Source organism: Nomia melanderi, chromosome 5, assembly GCF_051020985.1.
Source record: "Nomia melanderi isolate GNS246 chromosome 5, iyNomMela1, whole genome shotgun sequence".
Classification (NCBI taxonomy): domain Eukaryota; kingdom Metazoa; phylum Arthropoda; class Insecta; order Hymenoptera; family Halictidae; genus Nomia; species Nomia melanderi.
In genome coordinates this window covers 3,433,116-3,457,074 of record NC_135003.1, presented here as the reverse complement: position 1 = coordinate 3,457,074, position 23,959 = coordinate 3,433,116, and the positions used below count along the sequence as shown (strand labels likewise).

At 31.4% G+C, this 23,959-nt stretch overlaps 1 protein-coding gene and 2 long non-coding RNA genes across 3 annotated transcripts; 1 reads left to right on the top strand and 2 right to left on the bottom strand.

The window, feature by feature from the left end:
- Positions 1–36: 36 nt before the first annotated feature.
- kdn (citrate synthase) lies at positions 37–23,959 on the bottom strand. The gene is made up of 4 exons (XM_031971555.2): positions 23,789–23,959; positions 4,695–4,850; positions 2,493–3,416; positions 37–2,398 (listed from the first exon to the last, which is right to left on the bottom strand). Exons 1-4 carry the CDS (start codon positions 23,831–23,833, stop codon positions 2,132–2,134), a joined length of 1,392 nt encoding a protein of 463 aa, XP_031827415.1. The 5' UTR covers positions 23,834–23,959; the 3' UTR covers positions 37–2,131.
- LOC143174530 (uncharacterized) lies at positions 7,063–14,618 on the bottom strand. The gene is made up of 2 exons (XR_012998624.1): positions 12,543–14,618; positions 7,063–12,356 (listed from the first exon to the last, which is right to left on the bottom strand). It is a non-coding gene; the product is annotated as an uncharacterized LOC143174530 (long non-coding RNA).
- LOC116424755 (uncharacterized) lies at positions 14,627–19,431 on the top strand. The gene is made up of 5 exons (XR_004234531.2): positions 14,627–14,807; positions 16,672–16,907; positions 17,145–17,359; positions 17,933–18,171; positions 18,714–19,431. It is a non-coding gene; the product is annotated as an uncharacterized LOC116424755 (long non-coding RNA).

Sequence of the window (23,959 nt, the reverse complement as noted above, 5' to 3'; positions counted from 1 at the left end):
GGCAAAAAAGATATTGGGTATAGAAACTACTACATGTAATTTTCAAAGATCTATTTATTTTCACGTTTGTTATAAATAAAGTATCGCACACACTCACTCATTCTCTTAACAGTGGATCTACCACTGGTCATTATATTTTTAATGTACGTAAATTATTGTGACTCGTTGCGGTTGAGTCATCGACTTTTTGAGTGTAATGAAAAAAATTTTAAACCGATCACTGGTGCATTAACACTGCAACATTGTTTGCGTATTCCATTAACCCTAAATATTTCATATTATATTTTACATAACTGTATTTCGCTATGAGCAATTTTTTAAAATCTTCCTTTGCAAAAAAAAATAATTTCCTACGTAATGCTTTTCCACTATAGCGACATAAGTAAAGATATTGCGACTTAATTGTATCCTAAAAACTCTGATATCCTGTTGGCAGTGCCAGTTAAATTACGGACAATATCTGTGAAATATTAACTATGCACACAGCTAACTTTTGTATCCATCATTTTTGAATATTTGGTCTAATGGTTATTATAATGATTTATATTGTTTCCAATTTTAAAATAGCTGTTACTTAAATTCAACATAAAGCGATAAATATATTTACAATAAACCAGCTCTATTATTAACGTGTAGCATGATGTTCTTGTATTGGATTTGGCAGTTGAAACTATGTGTACTGAACCAATCTATATTTTATGTGTATGATTTTATAATGTAAAAATTTTATCACGAAAGATTAAAGAACAAAAAGATAACAAACAATTACAACTCAATTTGTTTAGTCTATACCTTTTATCATTTCATTTAGTCTAATAGAAAATTAGTTTAGTAACAAGTATGAGACACTTTGTTATCTTATAGTGGATGTTGTTACTTATAAGTGAAAGATTTATTCAATCTATGAAGTATCCTGGACTATGATTAATTCATATAGCAGTCTAAATCATAATTTTAAAGTTCAATTTGTCTCCAATAATATGTTACTATTCCAATTTAGTCAAAGGAGCTCAAAACTGATGTCACATAATGTATCGTTAGTTTACAAAATATCTCTTTATAGGCATGGGATTTTACCTGCACTATGTTGTGCATTCTTACATGAATGAAATATTATGTTCATCAGCATAACTGATTTGTGACAATAAGAAGAGTTTCCCATATCAATGAGAACTAGCGTCAAAAACGGTGGGTTTCTTATTTCCTAGAAGATGTACTTGTTTCGCAAGTTACATCCACTTGAGAAATGTGGATATGACATGAAGACCTAGTACAAATCTCAACTGCCGTGTCACAATACATATAAATATATCTATAGCTAGGACTCTGTGTTAATTTGAACAACTCTCTCCAATACAAAGTTGAAAATAGACACTGTTGCCACAAACAAACGTATGTGGCTAATAGTTTTCGCAGCTGATATCCTATTGACAGTGTCTGTCAAATTATAAACAATGTCTGCAAAATGTTAACTATACACACAGCTAACTTTTTTGTATTAATTATTTTCGTATGTTTGATCTATTATTACAATGATCGGTATTGTGGTTTTATTTTTAAAATCGCTACTATTTAAGTTAAATGTTAAGCGACAAATGTATTTACAATGAACTGTGTCTACTATTAACGTGTAGTATTATGTTTTCGTAATGGATTTGGCAGTTGAAACTATGTGTACTGGACCAATCTATATTTTGTATATATGGTTTTATAGTGTAAAAACTTCACCATATTTATTTGCATTGTTATTAAAAATCAACAATATTAGTTATAGTTTTTACAATATAATACACCATACAGTTCCATTTTAGAATGTCTACGTTTGAACAATATATCGTAACATTAGATGTTCATTTTTTATTAGATTAGATGATTAATTATTCTAATACCTGGCCTCATATTATTTTAATAATACTCGGCATTTAAAACGACTTCCTTGAAGTCATATTAAGATGAATTCGAAATGAGTTCGAGGTTTACACTTTTCTGTGTATCGATAACATTCGTAACATGATTCAAAGCTGTCAGTTCCTTATTCTTGGAAATTATGATGATGGTGTGATACGAACTTAGACTTTTCAATGATTCTGATTCCACTTTCTCTTTTTTTTTTTATAAATGAAGACGTCGTTTAAGCTTTGCAAGCTTTCATGAGGAGATCAGTGCTAAGAGATTTGGGCCTCTCAATAGGCAAACCAAGAGCACGGTCCCAGACGAGAGAAGCCAAGACACCAAGAGCGCGAGATACTCCAAACAAGACAGTGTAGTAATTCATTTCTTTCATTCCATAGTATTGCAACAGTACGCCGGAGTGAGCATCTACATTCGGCCACGGGTTCTTCACCTTACCAGTTTCCAATAGAATTGGAGGAACTACTTTGTATACCTGACTAACCAGCTGGAAATATAAATATTATATTGATTATGAACAGATCTTTGAAATCTTCAATGACAAGATACATATATTCAAATTCGTTACATAATGATTTTACCTTGAACAGTTTGTCATCTGGCAAATGTTTCAAAGCAAATTCTCTCTGGCAAGTATATCGAGGATCAGTCTTTCTAAGCACAGCATGACCATATCCGGGAACAACTTGTCCGCTCTTCAAGGTGTTCCAGATGAAGTCTTTAAGCTTCTCATCACTAGGACTATCACCAACTTGAGAACGCAGTTTTTCTAACCAAACCAATACTTCTTGGTTCGCAAGACCATGGAGAGGTCCAGCCAAACCGTTCATACCAGCCGCGAATGACAAGTAAGGATCAGACAGTGCCGAACCAACCAAGTGGGTTGTGTGTGCAGATACATTTCCACCCTCGTGATCAGAGTGAATGGTCAAGTACAACCGCATCAGCTCAATGAACTGAGCGTTATCATAACCAAGCATGTTCGCAAAATTCCACGACCAATCTTTGCCAGCATCGACCGATCCTAACCCCTTGCCACCTTTATAAATGTTTCTATATATCGTGGCTGCTACCACAGGCAATTTGGCGATCAGATTCATCGAATCTTCATACACGGTTTCCCAGTATTTGGTTTTGTGTACACCCTGAGTGTAAGCTTTGACGAATTCACTCTCGCTGTTCAACAGGGTTATCGCAGCAGAGAACTGCGTCATTGGATGAAGCGACTTGGGGAAATTGTTCAAAGCTTTGACTACATGGTCAGGTAAAGCGCTCCTTGCTGCCCACTCCTTCGATAGCGCTTTTGCTTGGGCATCGGTGGGAACGTCACCAGTGATCAGAAGCCAGAAAAGACCTTCTGGAAGCGGCTCTTGGCCGCCAGAAGCTTTTGGCAGAAGTTTTTGACATTCAGGGATTGATTTTCCACGGAATCGGATACCTTCTTCAGGGTCTAATACCGATGGTTCCCAAACCAAACCTTTGATTCCACGCATACCACCATACATCTGAAATGTTATAGTTATAATTAAAATAAAATCATATAAAGTATAAACACAATATATTACTGATTAATTTTAGTGATTAATAATACAATAGCAATTGTTTACATTGCTTGAGGCCTCATTGCACAGGAATTAATTAATTTCGTTTCCAAGCCATACCTCTTTGTCTGTGAATAAATAAATACGAAAACTACTTATAAAAAAAGATTTTAGACGCTTTTTATAAAGAAATAATTATTTTTTTAATTATTTAGAAATAAGAAAAGAGATGTAAGGATATTACTTATAAAATAATCTGACAATCGATACTGCAAATGTGGACCAAGAAAAGCAGAAAGGAATTGTATGGATTATATGTTATTGCACATCATATTTCAATAATCCTTTCCGTTTAACTCATACGTAAAACCCATAAAAGCAATGTGACCTTAAAAATTTTTATCTAATTAAACTGTCTTGCTAATAAGCTCAATGACATCTAACAAATATATTGTTATTTTAACACTAAACGTACCGCTACCGGTTCTCAAATTTTTTTGAAAATTTTTATCAATTTTTGATAAATTTTTTATCAATTTAAAAAATCATTTTTTATAAATTTTTTATCAATTTCTACATTGTCCGATTAGTCACTTTTCCAATTTTTATGTTTCCTTCTGTTTCTGCTTCTACTAAGAAAAATTTATCTTCTAATATGTTCACCTTCATTTTGCAACCAGTTATTCAACTGGTTACGATAGAAATAAGTATATACAAAGCGTCGGTACGTTTAACGTTAAATGACCAACCAACCATTGTTCATTATAAATTTATCGAATCGTTTTTAATGTGACTACGAACACATGCTGGTATCAGTTTCACATGACTCGTTACAGTACCGATCATCGGGTTAATTCCGAACGTAAGGCATAAGGCAAAAAAAAATAAAAGGAACCAATTCTGATCCCGTGCTTGCCAATTGAGGTTCCACAGTAACCGCACAGCGTACACGAGTCTACCGTGATCACATGATAAGCACGCGACCTACAACCGATTTTGCGGCTGCTACCACCGTCTATCGCTTCTATTCGTTATCGGTGTCCAATAAAAAATAATCGGTTACACTTCTTGGCTCATGAAAAAATTGTCTCCACGTGGATCGTCATGCTAATTACGTGACTTCTTTGTGAATTAATCTCGTGCCCGATCGAACGATGATCACTTTTTATCCATGATCGCGCGATCCTACGATCTTTTTTCTCATGTGTGTCGGGGAATTACGCAACCGGATTAGCTGCATACCATGTCCACGGTGACCTCGCCGACTTTGGTGGCTCCATGCTGCTTGCGGAAACTCTTGACGCGCTCCTGTTCCTTCGGGATCTTGTCGGCCAGAACTTTCCTCAGATCGGTCGAGGCGTCGGATAACGGTCTCAAGAACACGGCGGAAGTTATTTTCTGGAGGATAAAAGAAAACAGATGGTCAGTTGACGAATTAATCAATGGCTTACCGATAAGTTGATCGATGTCAATTAAATTACTTGAAATTTCCTCGTGTATCAAGGAGATTAACGGCCGAGCGATAGCTCGAGATCAATTCGAGTAAAAATTTCATTTATCGTGGGTCATTCATTTAGATAACAATGGAGAAATCTATTGATCGCTGGAAGGCCGACAGGATGTTGATTTCAACGAGTTTTTTTGATTAATGAGATTAGTTACTGTGCTCTTTTCTTTTTGGAGACTTGATTCCTTATCTTTTCGGTAACCATTCTTCAAAATGCTATCTAAGAATCGTAAAAACTGGCCAATGACTGATAAATAAATGTAATTCATAATATTCTGTTTTCATTATCAAAAAATTTATGTCTAATACTGTTATTAACTATTAAAATAGTTATAACATTTTACTCATTTTTTATGCAAGAAGTAATTAAAGTTTTAGCAGTTGAATGATTAGATCTCGTCTTTAAAAAGAATAATTAGAGTTTTGGTAATTGAACAATTTTTTAAAATAATATAATATAATTAAATTATATTAAATAATATAATTTTGCAGGCAAGTAATACAATTTCTATACATTTTGTCTATAGATTTATAAATTGATAGGAATGAACACGTTCGAATTGTCATCGTGAATTGAATTCGATGAAACAGTTGTATCGGTTTCACCGAACAATCATGCGTGAGTTCTGGATTACGTAAAAATACGAACAGCCTCATTATGATATACTTGTCTGATACAGCACACACGCGAAGAATCAACTTCCGCGCGCAATGCCGTGCTCGCTTCGTGAATGTTAAAACTGACGTTGGCCGGTAAAGGATATATTCGTTTTGGAGCTACTGTATTCTAAAATTAAATCCTTAAAATAAAATTCCATTTTACACACTATTCTTGTATTTTTTTCTGAAATTTCCGCTTTTAATCAACCGTTTCTACAGACTCCTCTATTACGTAACAAACACATTTTTCTTAAACACATGTCAAGATAAATATCGTTAAAAATTAAAAATTATAATTTCTTCAAATAACAAATAATTTGGTATTGTATATTTCATTTTCAATGTGGTTAGTAGTATTTTAATGTAATATGCACAACAATAATACAATATAGACATTTCAATGGAGCTGCATTCTTGTTAGTATTATTCACAGCCAATTGAAATTAGATATCCATTTAATTTCATTCCGTTTCATTTCGCTTGAATTTTCTTTAGAAAAACATGATTTTGCATAAATGTTTAGTTACATATCCGCCGGATATGTTCACGTATCATTTATGACGTCGCTTTACGTAAAACGTAAAATTGTTTCTGGGATTACGTTGCAGAACGATTGTAAGCATTACGTAAATTTCGGAATTTAAGAAAAGGAAAAAGGAAACACGTGAGCGTTCGTCGAGTATCAAGAGAACGTCAATGAAACGTTGCCTGACGACCGTGGTTTTTTTTAGGAGTCGGAGTACATAGATGACCACCAGAACGAACTCCAGCGAATCAGCGGCATCGGGTTGGGGTCAACCGGGTCTCGCGTTAAAGTTCATTATCAAAGCGTAGACCTTGGGGAAATGACATCGGGAAACGGTGAATTATGAACAAAAACTATTTATCGGGATCATCACGTAATCGAGTCATTGCCGTATCATCGAACCTTGCGATGCAGGAAGTTTCTAGTGCTAGCTTCTTTCTAGTGCCATTGGCATCAAATGCTTTATACTTTACGACACTAAATAATTCCTGTCGTCAAATTTGATAACCTTAAAAATCTACGGTAATGATAAAAAGATCGTATTGTATCTCTTTTTATTTTTTACTTTACACAATTAAATAATTCGCGTATCATAAAGTTTGATAACTTTAAAAACCTACGGTAATAATAAAAAGATTGTATTGTATGTTTTCTTTACTTTACAAAACTAAATAATTTCGTATCATAAAATTTGATAACTGTAAAAATTCACGATAATAATAAAAAGATTGTATTGTATCTTTTTTTTCTTTTATCACTTTACGAAACTAAATAATTCGTATCATCAAATGTGATAATCTTAAAAATTTATGGTAATAATAAAGAGATCGTACTGAATTTTTGGATAAGATTAACAATTGTTTTCCTTGAAAATGAACAGATTGAAGGAGGGTAAATTATAATCCTAGTTAACGTAATTCAGTTCATTCAAAATTTATTCAGAAACACATAAGTTGTAACAACCATATGGGATACCTATAAGTAGCTTAATATAAGGGATACGTGAATAATTAATAATTTAAACACAATTTAAACATTAGAAATAATTATGAGCATAACTATACGTAATCATTAATTCTGAGATTTTATTATACATATCTAAATATTACATATCGCAGGAATTTATTGTAATTTTTTATTCAACAACGTCGACCATAATGTTGTTAACTCGAAAACAGGACACAGATGTGAGGACATAAATACTTTTTTATCATCGCTTATGACGCAGGACGGAAGATTGTTATTTTCAATACAAGCGAAAAAAGAATGAAAGCTATAATAAAAACGACTCACTTTTTTTTAGAAACGTGTATTTGCAAGTATTTACAATATTCCAGGTATAAAAGTATTTTAGGTTTCAACGTTTACGGATTTCAGAGCTTTTGATTGCACGTCTTTTTCTGCCGTTGAATATTCCATCGCTAAAAAATAGTCCATTGTATCTCGAGTACGGGTAAAATCCGCAGATAGCGGAAAATCTGTGGCGTAGCTCTTTGCAAACATAGAAACGTGAACAAGTTTTACAACGTGGATGAGGAATTAGGTCGAGGCGAGGTCTCGATAGAAAGGTAAAGGGGACAACGGCCGAGATGGCCCTGCGAATCTTCGTATAGTACTGTCAGACTTCGATTATTGAACTGTGGACCGTTATGCATTCATAGTATTTGAAAATTCACGAAATATAGGGAAGTATAGGGAATGTAGAGAATATGGAGAAAAATATAGGAAAATATGGGAAAACATTTACATGAATAAACACTACGTAATGCCATATCTACTTTATGTTTATCACGGTGAATCTTTTTTCGAGGTAATCATCTACTACTTTATGATTTGGATAAAACGGTCTATGAAAATGAGAATTTCTGTAGAGTATTAGAGTAGAGCAATTGAGAAGATCTGTAGAGTACTGATTTTTCAGTAATGCAGCAATTACAGAAAGTCATTTTGTAAAAATTTAATCTCTTAAATTCGTGGTAGCAAACAGGTTGATCCAAATATGTATATCATCCTTCCAAGAGGGCAATTGTGAGATCATTTTATTTTTCAATTTATTAATTTTTATTTATCATATTAATCTGCATTAAAAATAGCAAGGAAAAAAGTTTCGTTAATAAGTTCCATTCTGAATCGAAGACAAGGAAACATTATATTAAAAGAGTTTTAAAATATCCGACACATATTGACTAATTACTTGGAACACTCGTTATGTAAATCAAGACCGATAAAAATATAAGAAATTTTAATATCGAATTAATTAATATTCAAGGAGATGTTTAAGTTGTCCGTGCAAGATGCGAAACGAAGAAAACAAAATGGCCCATCGTTTTAGCGAAGATCAATTACCATTGTATAAGTGGTTAAAATTGACGACACGTGCTAAATTGTAAATCTCTCTCTTCACTTTACAATTCTATTTCTGATGCTCGAAATCTTCAGAAATTACGGCATATTATGTAATACTATTCAAAGTTGTTCAAGGTTAGATAAAGAAAGCACGAAACAGAATTTTAATATTAAGATTCCAAGTGCTTAATATTTTATTTCCTTGTTTCAGAATATGTATTTGAAATATATTATAATTGTATCAGTAATTATAACAGAACACGAACAAATCTTGTGATTTAATAATTATAGGGTGGACGAAATATTTTTGTAACAAGTTGTGTCATTGTTGAGTGAGAAGGTCTCGATCAGTGTTGGCTTTACGTAAGTGTGATGGTATGCACTTACACCGAACTGGGAACGAGACTGTCTTTAATATGAGATGTGCTCCTGAATATAAATTGTCGTGACCTTGACATTTCTACTAAATTTTCCATTCATCGTGCTATACTCGTTAAATTCAAATTAGATGATTTATACCTTCAAAATACCAAATTATTCTTGAAATAATATGATCTTATTCTAAACAAAAAAAAGTGTATGTAATATGATAAAAATAATGTAGTCTAGTGTAGAGAAACAATTATTTTATTGTAGCTATAAAAATCAGGATCATATGTTTATTAATCTTGTTTTAGTTTCTCTTCTCACTATATTTGGGTATAAACTATTTGTTAATTTAATAAACTACACTGTACTGTGATTTAATGAATGAAACAAATACTTTTAACGTTTGTCAACGTCGTGGATTGTTTGAAAGATCGTTTATGGTCATTTTTATTTTGATAAATCTGATAAATCTTCTTCATATTATTTTTATATTATTATTATCATCATTTGATTTATAATTTTCGTATATTTTAAATGTCAAATCGAAACATAACTTTTTCTTAAGACATTTTTGTAGATATAGACATTTATGTATATCTTATTTAAAATACTCTCAAAGTATATTAAATTTTCAGTACATCTATTTTTTATAAATTATATGAATAGGTAATTAATGTTTAACCATTCTATATTGTAATTAAAATTCGTTTTCAATTTATGTTTGGCTCCTTTAATTTCGAAACCAGTTCATTCTTATGTCATTAGAAGGTTGTCATACTATGAAAAATACGGTATAGCATATTCACTGCTCAAGTTATTTATTGTGAACGTATAAGTAGATCGGAAAGCACACAAATACAGCAGGAATATTAATGTGAGCAGAACGTTGTGTCTGGAAATAGGCCAAAGTTAAGAGTAAAATGCTCGACCAAAAATAAACAGTTTCACGTGTTGTATAATTCAGACTAAGCTACATAATACACACGTGATAAAAGAAAGTGGAAGCAAATAGATATCTGTCCTTTGCCACACAATGACATTCACTGTTGCAAAATTTCCTACTTATATTTGTTAATGTAATTCACACAGCCACCGATTATATAATGCTATAATAATAATTAGGGAACGTGCATATGAACGTAAGAGGAAATAAAACCACTGTATAACACATACGACGTGGTTTGAATTTCTTGCCTTCTAATATCGACTCTACTATCGACTAATGGAATTTCAAACAACATTAAAAAAATATTTATAATATTCGGTTCATGTTTATTGAAAGACTGTCTTCATGAATATTTATCACCTAATTGTAGATTCAGTTTTACAATCAATATATAGTATCACTTGTTTTTAACATTAATATTTTCGAATTGTTAGCGGCAAAATAATTTACTGTTTTAATTAGAAAAAAATGATAAAATAAGTGGTCAACAAATTTCCTCTATTGTGTTTAACTTATCTGAGTATGCATATCAGATTTGCGGTGACGTTTTCAAGCAGAATTGAACTAGAATAAGCATTATTTATTCAATTTTATTCTGTTATTAGAATATTGCTTGTACATATTCAAATAGCTGAACACTGTTACACGCTCAATACTATGTCCCTGTATCACGAATGATATATTAACGCCAGGAATTTATCGTTTGAAATGCAAGTAACAATACACTTAGTCTGTAATGCAAGAAGGATATCAAGTTGTAGCCGCAACGATGTAACTAAATACTAATTGAACAGATTGGTAACGACTTTTATTTCCGCTCCGCGTGTCGTTACCAATCGAATAAGGAATTAAGCATCTTTGATTCGATCCCTTCACCGACATTCGACTCATACAAGCTAATTAGTATACAAAACTCGACGCTAATTGTCTCTACTCGCATAATTCTATTCTCTTGCAACCGAAAGCTTCGTTAACCTTCCGCCGGCAATATAAACTCCTATATATTATTCTCACGTATACCTCGAGCATCCCATCTACTAAAAGTTCAAGATATCTACTATCCAACGACTACAACATTTCCATTATCAATTTTAAATAGGATAGACCGAGGCGAATCGGATCACACGATGAATCGGATCGACAGAAGAATCCAGTCCACATTTGTTGTATCCTAAATTATATTTCTCATTTCTTATTTCTTATTTGCTAAAGGAAGATTAAAAATTCTTTTTCGTTTTTCATCATTAATACTAGGTTTACGAAATACACACATATATACATATTAAATTAGGGACTATATTAAGTACCTTAATATTTTTTTAGATTTTTACAAAACTCACAACAAGGAAAAATTAAAAGTGATCGTTATATTTTCATATTCCCAATCGTGTTCGTGCAAAACCATATTACCGACGAAAGGGTAACTTAACGCTAAAACTACCGAATATTTAATATAATTAACATGCAAATGCTTCCTGTAATAGTAAACAGAATATCATTTTAAACAATTTTTTAAATATGCAAAGTATACTTAACTCTCGGTTTACACGACACTCGAATTGCACAATTTCGGTGTAACACGTTTGAAAAAGAGTGGAAAAACTTTCATTTACACGGCACTTGTATTTCACTTTAACACGCTCAGGTCAAACAAATACAAAAATTTGAATTTGCATAAAGATCCGCAGTCTATTTATTATATTATCTAAATAAAATTAGTAATGTTTAATATAATTTCGGATATTTAATACGTTTGTGATATTAATTAGTGCAAAATATGAAAATTAAAACCAGTCATTTTGATTGATAGTTCTACTATTCCTAATATTACTAATATTCTTAACATTTCTAACATTCCCATATTGTACTTCTTAATATTCCATAGTTCCAATGTGTAATTTACTTAATCTTCCATTTTTCGCAGGATTAAATATTTCGAATATTTTCATTCAAAGTTCCCATGAGGAAATAAATCTGAATGCGTGTTATCTTAATAATATTCGCAATTGATCTCTGATACTCGACGCTATCAATACCAAGTACGCAAATATATTCAATATAAACTATGCTGGAATATTATTAAGATAGTCGTGAGTAAATATTATACATAATATTTGTGCGCATATTTATTTATTAATATTTGATAATTAGTGAGTACTAAATACAATCTAGTAGTTTGTATAATTAATTTGATAAAATAGGCATAAATTCAATGAAAACTAATTATATTAATGAAACGTAAAAACAAATGCGCTTTAAATAAATAAACTTGATTTTGTCTTTCTTTTTTTCAACGAGATCCCTTTTTGGATAAATCGGCGATAGTTAGTCAATGACGAACAAAGTTCAATACAGCTTCTCGCCAATATAGTTCACGTGCTATCTTGTAATTAATAAATGGTGTTACGCAGTAACAATTAAGTCGCGTGTATTCATCAATTAATCGTTCACAGTCGATACTTGTATAATGTTGTGGGAGGCTGATAAATTGATTGTAGCACACTTCTGTCATTACTTCGATTACTTAAGACATTTATATAAAGAAAACACCTATTAAAAATTTTTATATAAACAAAATATATACTTTTTTAACACAAAATAATAGATAATTAAAAGCTTCATTCTTGTTTTATAAAGATGTAAATATCTTATTAACTAACTAACATTTTGTAATTGCAATATAATTATTGAAAGTATCACTTAAATGTTACAATACAATATTTACTCTCGTTATACCTATCAAAAATTATTAGTATGATACCAGTTAATGAACTCTAAGAATATTACTCTGCGAAACAATAGTAATTTTTTTGCGGTAAACTGTTGCTTTCTTTGCTCAAGGAATGCTAAAGGAATTCGAAACAGTACTAAAACTGACGACAGTAATTGTAAGTTTCCTTCTTCGATAAAGTAAAATAATGAATACAGTGCGGACTTTTATGCAAATTCAAATTTATTAAAACGCAGTTAGAACATAGGGGAATATGTAGGGATACGTTTTGGACATTTCACGCATCTTTTCGCATCATATGGCTTCTGTGCACTTTCAAATTTCCAATAAATTTTATGTTATTATTTATCGTTTACAGTTCGAAATGTTTTCGGGTTTCCACTGCAAAATTTACCTTGCCTTTTTTAATTTAACTGTAGCTTGGTGTAATGCTGTTCTAATGTGTTAAGAAATATCTGAGAAGCAACCACATTGCATTTGTAATTTTGTTTTTAATAAAATTAGTTTACAATTTCATCTAATTATTGAAGTTAAATAAGAAGCATAAGTGATCGATTCAAACGGTAGTAAATAAAAACTTATTTTAAGTGCTATTTGTGGAAACGAGTACACACAATCTCCAATGTTTATATTTATACCTTAATTAAACGTAAATCGATACATGAAGTTTAAAGCATTCGTACTAATTTGCAAAACTTTGATGTTTCGAGTAAATATAATGTTACATTACATAAAATTTCTTATTATTCAAGTTCACAAAACATTCTTTCGTTATCATTGCGAAAAAATTGCCAGCGAATTATTCATGACAGTAGGTAAAACGGTTAGCAATATGTAATTTAACCGTGAAGGTAACAGCGACATTTATCGATCGCGTTTAATCTAAAGTACACATCTCGTTGATTTAAATATTACTAAAAGTCGAGATAAATAAAATGAAAAATTTTATATAAATTAAATGGAAACCTCTTTAAACGAACAATTCGAGTAATTACCAAAATTAAATCAACGAATTTAATATACAGAAAATAACAGATAATTAACAAATTTCATTGTTGTTTATGAAAACGTGAATGTCTTATTAACATGTCGTATTTGTAATTTAATTATTGAAGTTATTATTTAAAGCGAGTAATTTACAATTATTCATGGCCGTAGACAATGTTATAGCGTATACGAGCAGACGAGCGCACACTCTTACGAAACATTAATTCGCTGTGACAGATGCAACTCAATTTCCCCCTTAAAAAATTTATCGTCGAGCATTATCGAATTACAGGCTCTGTATTAATATTTTCACAAGTGGTCAAGCGAGAATCGAGTACGCGAGATTCAGTTTCCTTTCAACACGTTCGAAACCACCATACTTTTTGAATATCGCCTTTACAATATTACATTTCCTACTCTCCTTTGACAAATTACATCTATTCGATTTTTATGTACATTTATTCCATGTTGTATTATTAGGTCTATAACTGACAAAAAGGTAAAATTAATTTTTTACAAATTTGTCATTTTGAAAATTGAACATTTTTGGGTTACTTTACCACTATAATCGTTACTGAATTAAAAATGTGTTTCTTTTTATTATTGATTCACTAATATTTCATAATTCGTCAATATTTACGACAGACATTATTTATGTTCTGACTTACTAATTAATTCGAAGGTAACTCAAACATAACGTTGTCAAACAAAAATTCTTACGAACGATAATTACTTTTCCTCAAAGCTTTCAAAAAATGTAATTTTAATAATCGCATCAAACACGTCTTGCTTATTTTAGAACGTGCTAAACTGGATTTCAACTTGAACTCATGATTTTCCGGAAAACCGGTCGAGTTTTTCCTGTATTGTTATAATTACGTAACAAAATCAGTATTGACAAATTGATGTATGAAGCATGGAACTGGAATATCAGCATTATAACGTCGACATTCAGAGACACGAATTCAGAAGAGCTCTTCTTTACATATGAATAACTCAAAGATGGCAAATTTGAAGTTGTGTCTTTCTCGTCGTAAATGAGCAAATCATCCTACGTGTATTCGCGATTATATTTGCACATTTGACGTCATTCAACACGCAATGTTCTGTTCTCTTCTCAGCACGATTCGCGAACTGTGGCGATCGCTTACATTCCTCTTTCTTTCTAATCATTTAAATTGTTTGGACAAATTAGTACACCACTGGTAAACATAATTAAGCTACTCCTCGATACATTTCGTTGCGTGGAAAAATACAGCGCGGAACAAAATCTTACTCATACGGTAAGAATGCGAAAATAAAGATACTCATATTTTGCTCACCATTAACTGCATGTTTTACTACTTCACTTTAACACTGTTATTTTGTTATTAACGTAGCAAAGCTTTTTAACCTATAAACTGTGGAATTTAGTTTCAAAAATCTCGTTTTACACGCAATAAAATAAAAAAATAAAGTGTGCACTCGGCAAACGCGGGACGAATGCACCTAGAGTATGTTTTAATGAAAAACCAAAGCAAAACAAAGAAAAATTACATGTTTATCTGAAAAAAAAATAAAAAATTCAGCTAGTATCATTTTGATTTTAAGATGAGGTGTATACTCGTCGTACGCAGTTAACTAGTTAAGTGAAAACAACTTTAACACGTTAAATACCGCACGATTTTAAGGAGATGAATACGCGAAATAAACAATTACGATATTAAATTATTATATATTAATACAATATATTTTTTATTACTATTAAATTATTTAATAATAATTAATATTCGTCTTGCTGAATGTTGCTGCATTAGGTAGTGTTATTTACCATACACGAATGTTTTCAAATAATCATCGTTTAATTGAGGAAATTACAGTAATTGAATTTGGGCGGGGGTCGCCGGTGATTTCCATTGGCATTCAACGTGTTAATGAAACAATTAAAATAAATTGACATATTTGCGACCGGGAAATCTTTCGCTGTTCTAATACTCATTGCCGGTGAAAATGAAGAAAATTTTAAGCTAATCGGCGTAAATTTCTGACGTTAAAACAGAGATAAAAATTAGAAAATTTGTTTTGAAATGTTGGTCTTGTTATAATCTGCTGTTTGAAATGAAGAAATTTCCGTTAAAGAAGTCGCAAGTGAAAAATATATTTGAAAAGACGTGAATTCACGTCAACGGTCGCGAATGTGTTAATATAAATTTCGATAACAAATTTCAATTTAATAGGTGGCTCGCAAAATTGTTTTATAAAAAAGTATATTTACATAAATGTGTATGGTGAAGTTGTTACTTAGGTGGTTGAAAATTAATTTGAAATTAAATAATTGACGATTCATAAACATGATACCTTTTATAATGAATCTTATAACATTTTCTAATTCAATTAAATAAAATTGTGTGGCACGACTGATTAAGTTTTGTATTTTAGAAGCTTCATATATCTTTCAATTTTACTTGACTTGATATTAAATATACACAATTCCGAAAAGGTAACTCGTAACATAATCTCAAACATCGATTGTTTCAAAATAAAAAGAATCTTCCTAGATTCGTTTCCGTCTTCCAGACAGTCATTAAGGATTGCATTCAATGTTGTTGAAAATGTGAATCATGCTATTATGCCCCATACTCTCAGAATTATATCATTGACCTCGTCTCGATAGCCGCTTTCGTATAGCCCGAAAGGAGTTATTGCTTTTAATTGACAAATGAAGTAGAGGTCATCCTTCTTCTAGTCCATTTAGAATGGACAAATTTAATTGTGCCTAATATTACTTATGTAAAAGCATTACGACATTGTCTTTCTTTCTCCTGTTCAAAAATCTTTTATCATGTATTCGATGAACCATGAAATTTTACAGAGATTACAATATGAAAGCATTTTAAGTCTTTTATGTTATCAAAATTAGTCTACGCGATTGAAGGGAAATAATAAAACAATAATTATGAGTGTATAGCTTGTATCGACCTTTACTTTCTACTTTTCTTCAAATTTGAAAAATGTAACCCAATGATGATATGAAAATTATGATATAAAAAATGATCGTGTGAAAAAATAATTGACATCTTGATTCCTAACAAATTTTAATTTTCAATTTTTCCAGCGTCTGTCTATAAGGAAGCGGAAAATTAACTGAAAATTACGTTATCATTTCAGAGAAACGCATATCCAGTAATGGACTGCAATAGTTATGATGTCACTTGAAAAATTACTTAACATGTGTTCCTATGAATAGTATATAATAAACAGTAATATACAAGCATCATGTAAATTCATTTAATTTCTTAAGTGTTTCAAAAGCTTCGAAACAAAAGAAAAAGATTTTTAATATCAATAATGATATAGAAATTTATTTCAATATGTTTCTTGCATTTACATACCCGATTAAAACGGTAAGGAATCAATTATATAATAATGTTAATAAATTCGATAACATAGCGAATTTTCTTCTGCAATAATCAGTTAATTTAAATTTAAATTTACAAAGATTAACTTCCAAAGCTTCATCAATCTTATCGATTATCATACGAATAAATTAATTATCAATGAATAAGAATGCTTAACGATTCTTTGTTGACCAGTAAAAATTTTGAATGATTATAATTGAATTGATTTAATAATTTCGACAGATGTCTAGACGATTCAAGATAAGGTCGTAATAAGAAGCTTGTGGCGACAGATCAATACGAAATGAAATTAGAGGCCTGATAATGCGGTAATGAGTAACACGATTAACCCAGTGCACTAGGACAATGCAGTACCATTGACGCGCGCACCCAAAGTTCACCGATGAAATGACGTTCAGATCGAAGAATTCAGCAATGCTTATTCGAACTCCGACTATGTAAATTTCTTGTGTTATATTTTCCATTAACAATTCGCAGTATGAACATTGAGAAGCGAAAACCTTTCGTTTTATATGTTTCTTGAATTAAAAGTAATGCTTCAGTAATTTGTTAGACATTATTTTATTATAATTTCATTATATATTTAAAAAATATTAAATATAAAAATTAATTGTTTATATACGAAACATGCTTTATATATTCAAACAATTTTTTCCACAAAGTTTTGATTCTAATAAAGATCTATAATTTGAAAAAGAAATCGATCCGGCTGAAAGTTTAATATGCTTTATTTTTTAATGTTTAACAAAGTAAATTTAGTAAGATTTGATTGAGTACCCCATTTTCTAAATGTGTGCAAAATGTTATTAAAATACAGTTAGTTAGAATGAAAGTTCAATTCTATCGCGTAAAATATTTTACAGTCAATGGACAATATAGAAAATTAACTTTCTAACAAAATAATCAAGTTGTTCTTGATTTATTTCACACGAGTGTCATAAGTTCAGAAGTATAATTGGTCTGATAGGAATTGTTTTAACACGAGTAAATTTCATTCTATTTCGATGCAGATACCATAACGTCGATTACCATTCGGATCAGAATGTGTTCGAAAGGCTGAGAGATTGAAATTCTCTGGCGAATGTGCCAGAAGGTCGACAATCGCGAAGGATTAATACAGCAAAGAGAAGGGAGGCTTTCTTGTGGCAAAATCGTGATTATCCCAGCCTAGTTTTACTCAAGCGAGAAAAGAAGGGTCTGGAATCTCAATTCTTCCAAATTATAGAGGCTGCAGAGGCATCCATCTAACGTAAATCAATTTTATAAAATTATAAATTATAGAAGTTAACACCATTAACAACTGTATAATAAATATTTATCGATCAGAATCTCAACACAGTCTTAATTAGAATTTCGTTTTATATTATATTTGTTTGCTTTCTTGTAGAAGACCAATCATCTTTTTTGAAAGTCAATATATATATATATATATATATATATATTAAGTATAATAATGTTATTATATTATTATATTATTAAAATATTCCAATTTATTAAGAAGAAATATTTTATTTCATGATATTTAACTTTCCATATTGTTTGGATACTATTTTATCTGAACCATAAAACATCTCATACTTCTAATATCATATATTTACAAACTTTTTCTCTAAATTTTATCCGCCTCTAATATATAACAGTAATATCTACTCATTCAACTAATATTTAATACCTTAACCCTTAAGTATTTACATAGTGTGTTTCATACATATATTTAAGATTTATTCAAAAGTATGTTTCCTTATCAAAGCATTTTTAAATTGTATTATGTTATTATATTATTTTCAGCAGTATTAGTAAAAAGAATTCTTTACACTGTTTTCTATCAACTAATTGTCTTTCGAAATGCATTTCAAATAAAACAATAAAAATAATACAAAATTATCAAGAAGAAAATGTAAAAGGAATGCGAAGAGCACATGGTTGAGTTATTCATTGTACTTGCTAAATAACCCTTCGATTCATTTTAATGAAGGCCTCTCAAAATTCTCTACCATTGCATAACGGTAATCTACGTGGAATCAAGAGACACTGATAGTCTTCTTGATTAATTGTTGGTGGCATGGTTGCCGTGGTTGATCGCTCTCGTTATCACTGATTGCATAACCTGGCTTGTGAAGGGCATTACCAGGCGGAATACACCCGTGAGCCACAATTATCTAATTGATTTCGCGCCATATAATCGTCAAATGGCGCTAAAACGACGGACAAGGGTGTCACGAGCGAACCAACCATTATTAACGTTGAAATGCAACCGTCTTGTCGACAATTGAAGATTGAATGTTAAAATGAACTTGGACTTGAACTGGGAGTCAGCGGACAACTACATCTCATAATCGTATGCAAAACCGTGTGCAAGTTCGACCGACAATGGCTCGAACAATTTTCACGCCAAGCACACGAATAACTCATACTTGTAAAAAATTGCCTCATTCACAAGTTACAATTGTATTTAAATTTTGCATGAGATTTAAGTGAAGTTGTTAAAAGGATTTTTGCATATTGAACTTTGAGAATCACTATATATACTATACTATGAATTTTGTGAAATGTATTTTATGTATTAAATTTTGTGGATGAGATATATTAGTAATTAGTATGTTTTATTGATTGTATTTTATATAGGGGAAGATGAGACAAGGAGACACTATCGTTTATTTCTCGTTATGAATCCAAATAATTAAAAATAGAAAAAAATACCAATTATACAGTTGACGATGTGTTGCCAATTGCTAAAGGCACTTTATTTTGTTCTTGTGCACTTGTTGATCATAATTCTGATTCTTTCGTTTATCATGTTATTCTTTGACATGTTTTAAGGAGACATTCTAGAATGACCGATCAAACAAATTGATTTTTTTATTTGATATATCGAAAATGTAACTGTTTAAAAATGTGCTTTTAAAAGTTGTTAGTGATATTCGAAAAAATAACAGAGTTAGAAATCTTGTTGTAATGCTGTCATAGACTGATCAAAATACCTTAAACGCGTTTTCCTCGAAACTCGATTTTTCGAATTGGTTACCACGATATCTCAAAAACTGTCGCATAGGCCGAGATCAAATTCTGCATGTGTTATCAGCACATGTATGGTTATCGCTGATACCTCAATTATGTTGAAATATATTTATTACTAATTTCCACAGTCATTTAACAATAAAAAGAAACACAAAAAACCAAAACATTAAATTCAAAGCACCATTACTTTTTAAAATGTTAAACATATATCCTTCTTTTTAGTACCTGCGATAGGTGTGTTCATACTGTTTGATAATCGATTAAATTTTTTCGTTCAAGATAAGCAGAACAGCTCAAATAATGTCGACTAACAATCTCCTCTTTTTACATACTCAAAGATACGTAAACATTATCACACAAAGCTTACGTCAATAACTTTTTTCAAATCCTTATGAATAAATAAAAAAGCATAAAAAAATACTTGTCACGCTAGAATATCCTCGTAAATATTAACAGCTAGATAACAAGTATTAATAATATTATCTCTTTATTACTATTAGATAAGCAGTTTTTTAAAGTTTTTATTTTTCTACTTATGAACATCAATCATAAACAAATAATGGTATTATCACTTAATTGATTTCTATGCAACATTTCGGGCAAGATGAAGTTACTTAATTTTCAAATAAAATGGTTCAGACACATAAAGGAAAAAAATGAGAAACAGAATTGATTCAAAGAATCAATGCAAAAACCTGTTGATGCAGTTATATAGAAATAAATAGGATATCGTAAAGCAGCTAGATTTTAGTGCTCCAGATCTACATTCAAGGAGAAAGTAGATCTTTATCGAGAAAATCATCAACAAGTATTCGAGACTAGCTCAGAAACCTTCAGAACTGTTATTTTCAATTGATACCTCATATGTGTGTGATATATGCGAATTATTACTATTTTCAAAATTACTTTTCTGTGCTTTCTTCATTAAGTTTTATAAATCAATTTTAATATATTTTTAAAAATAGATATTAACGCTATACACAGTATTTCTACAAACAGGAAATCGCTAAACATAAAATTATTCATCAATTTTTTTTCGCATTCCCACCTTGCCCTACTTTCACCTACTAAATAATATAAAAAATTTTACTGGCGTATTATTTAGCAAATCGTGCGGATATTACATAATAAATGTTCTACATTAAATCCGCATTTCAATATCATGCAATAAATTTTATAATAAATGTATAGGAGCTAAAAAAACATCTCACTATTCCAAAAAGTGTATTAATAGTATGATAAGTTTAATTTGTCCAAGCAATTAATTCACGATCAGCGAGTGAAATAAAAATAATACTTCTTACGAATGAAATCACGAAAGAGTTCAGGATGTTGATAAAATGAATAGAAAAAAATAAAAGTGCGGAATTTTACGAGTTACGTTTTCCTTATCACAGCTGTACTGACTAAAAATATCGGATACAGGATCCTTTTTGGTTTCTTTAATTATTTATAACAAGAATATTAATAACCTCTCCTGATCGACGAACAATTGATAGGTCAGATAACATTTTAGGTACGATCAAACACGTTTGTATTATCGGTCAAGAGCAGCGACCGTTAACAATACGCTGTCACGTTCTATGAAGGCATAAAAAAAAACGATAGTTGCGATTATAGAACGAGTTACGCGATCCGAAGGTCACACGCGTGTGTCTACGACATTAGGTAATCAGCTGACACATCTGTAAATTGGACTAGAAACCTTCGAATTTGCCAAAAATTACATGGAACATATGTCAGACTTTGTATTATACAGTTCATTGGGTATTAACCAACACGAACGACAAATTGAATTTGATTGAATATTGATACGTTAATCAAATAAAATAAATGTCAATAGTTTTAAATGTATATTATATTCATTTCATAATAATGTATAAGCATATTTGAGTATATTTGATGAATAATAAAATATATGCAAAACAGACAACAAAGATTCGAATTTTGTTTAATGAAGAGAAAGTATCGTTAAAAATATTTTGTTATAAATGTATAATGTTTTACTTTAACTAAGTTACTGTGTTCAAAATGATTTGCGTATAAAAGACTAAGTTAATGGAATATTTACTTGAAATATATCATATTTTTATTTTATTTTTCATTCTTTTTGCGTAAATAAGTATCAAATAAATAAAAAGGGGTATTCATTAGTTTCGTTTAAAGTAAGTGAAATTTTTGGAAAGTAAAGAGATTATACTCAAACAGGAGAAAGTGAATGCGTTTGCAAAACACGAAACATATTTATTCCATCGCATTTATCAAATTTTATATTTTCAATTGCGACATTTATAATTCAGTAATCACTGATTGGTACCGCTGCTATCGTTCACCTTGCACATACAGCAAAGATTAGGCTCGATTACGGTGTCAGAGTGACATTATCGGTATGCAGGTGTCTGCCAAGCACAGGTCACGACCAATGTGGATCAAGAGGGCGGAACAGTTTTTGACCTCGAATACATTCTAAAATTATCACCCCTTACGAAATTGTAATGTGGTGCACTCTTCAATGAGCATCCATGCCGATGAAGGAGAAACACTCTAAAGTATTTCGCGCACGGTGTTTTTCTGCGACCTACAAATGTGTGTGTTCCTGTATTGTGTGTATTGGCGCGCGCGCGAGCCCGTTCGTACGTGTGCGCGCTGGCCTTATAATCCAGTACAAGACCATTTTGTTAGAGACTGACCACATAAACGCGATATTACGTGTGTCACGAAAATCTGCCGTGATAGAAATCCACTGACGATGTTCGATTTCAGCCGTACTGACCAACCTTTTATTTTTAGTGTCGATGAATGAAGCCAACATCCTGTGACCGTTCCCCCTGTCACTTGAAAAATTCTACGTTTCGACGAAAAAAAAGAGGAGTAACGGGTTCACTTCAACCCTGCATTGACCAATGCGTCGCAAAGATTTCGAATACGCGGGTTTTATGTTGAATCATGTTTCACACCTTAACCGGCCACTGTCACGCAAGAACGTTTCAAAAGAAATGGTACCTTCATAAAAACCCTTTGAGAAATTATTTTTTCCCTAGAATTGTTTTTCAAGCTTTAAAACTGTTTATTATAATCGTTGAACGATTATTTTTTATTTTTTATTTATAGTGGATAATAACGATTATATGTCCTATACAAATATATTACGTAACGGCCTATAGACCCAGTTGAATTAATGCCTGGTTCTATGGATCAGGTGATTTTTATGCCACGCGATTTGATTCCTTGTGAATTTTTTAAAAACTGGTTTGATGTGTGTACATTCGTTTGTTCTTGTGATACTTTACGTCACTGTCGGATCGAACAAATCGATCGTGAACTGTGTTTGCCTATTAGGCAGTTTGCTCCGAAATAATGCATATCACAGAAACTTCGCAAAGGTGATCTCAATACGTCAGAGAAACTTGGGTCGCAAATGAAGCTATCTTTAACCTTATCGATCAAACGAATCTGGTCCATTCATTATTTTTGTGGATACCATTCACGTGTACGGCGAACAGTGATTTTTTTGAATTTGCACCTGGCAGATGTGATTGAATAAGTTACTAGGCCATCGGTCGATAGAACGCCTACTCTGTATCTAGAACTCGCGGCGTCTTGACCCTTCACAGTGTGGTAAAGTTCTACTACCGCGAAAAGGTCGAAGGGCGCAAAAGTATGTATCCCTGAATGATTGTAACATTCAAATCGAGCCAGTTTTACCACAAAAATGAACGATATGTGTCAAACATCTGCTCGCAGTTCGAATTTCGCACCGGAACAACGTGTACCATTTTAAGAATCATTCAAACATCGTATTGCGTTCTAAGACCGATCAAATTTCGGTGAATTCGTTTGACACATACCTGAACTTCCAAACAGCGTTTGGAACTGAAACGGAAGAGTGCCATTGTTCTTTATATCCTGGCCTACTGATCCTTCCTCTTTCTTGTTACCGTCAAACCGACTATCCAACTGACCACGCGGAGCTCTGGCGCCCAACTCAACTAACTCTTCTGTTAGTTCGTCATAGATAC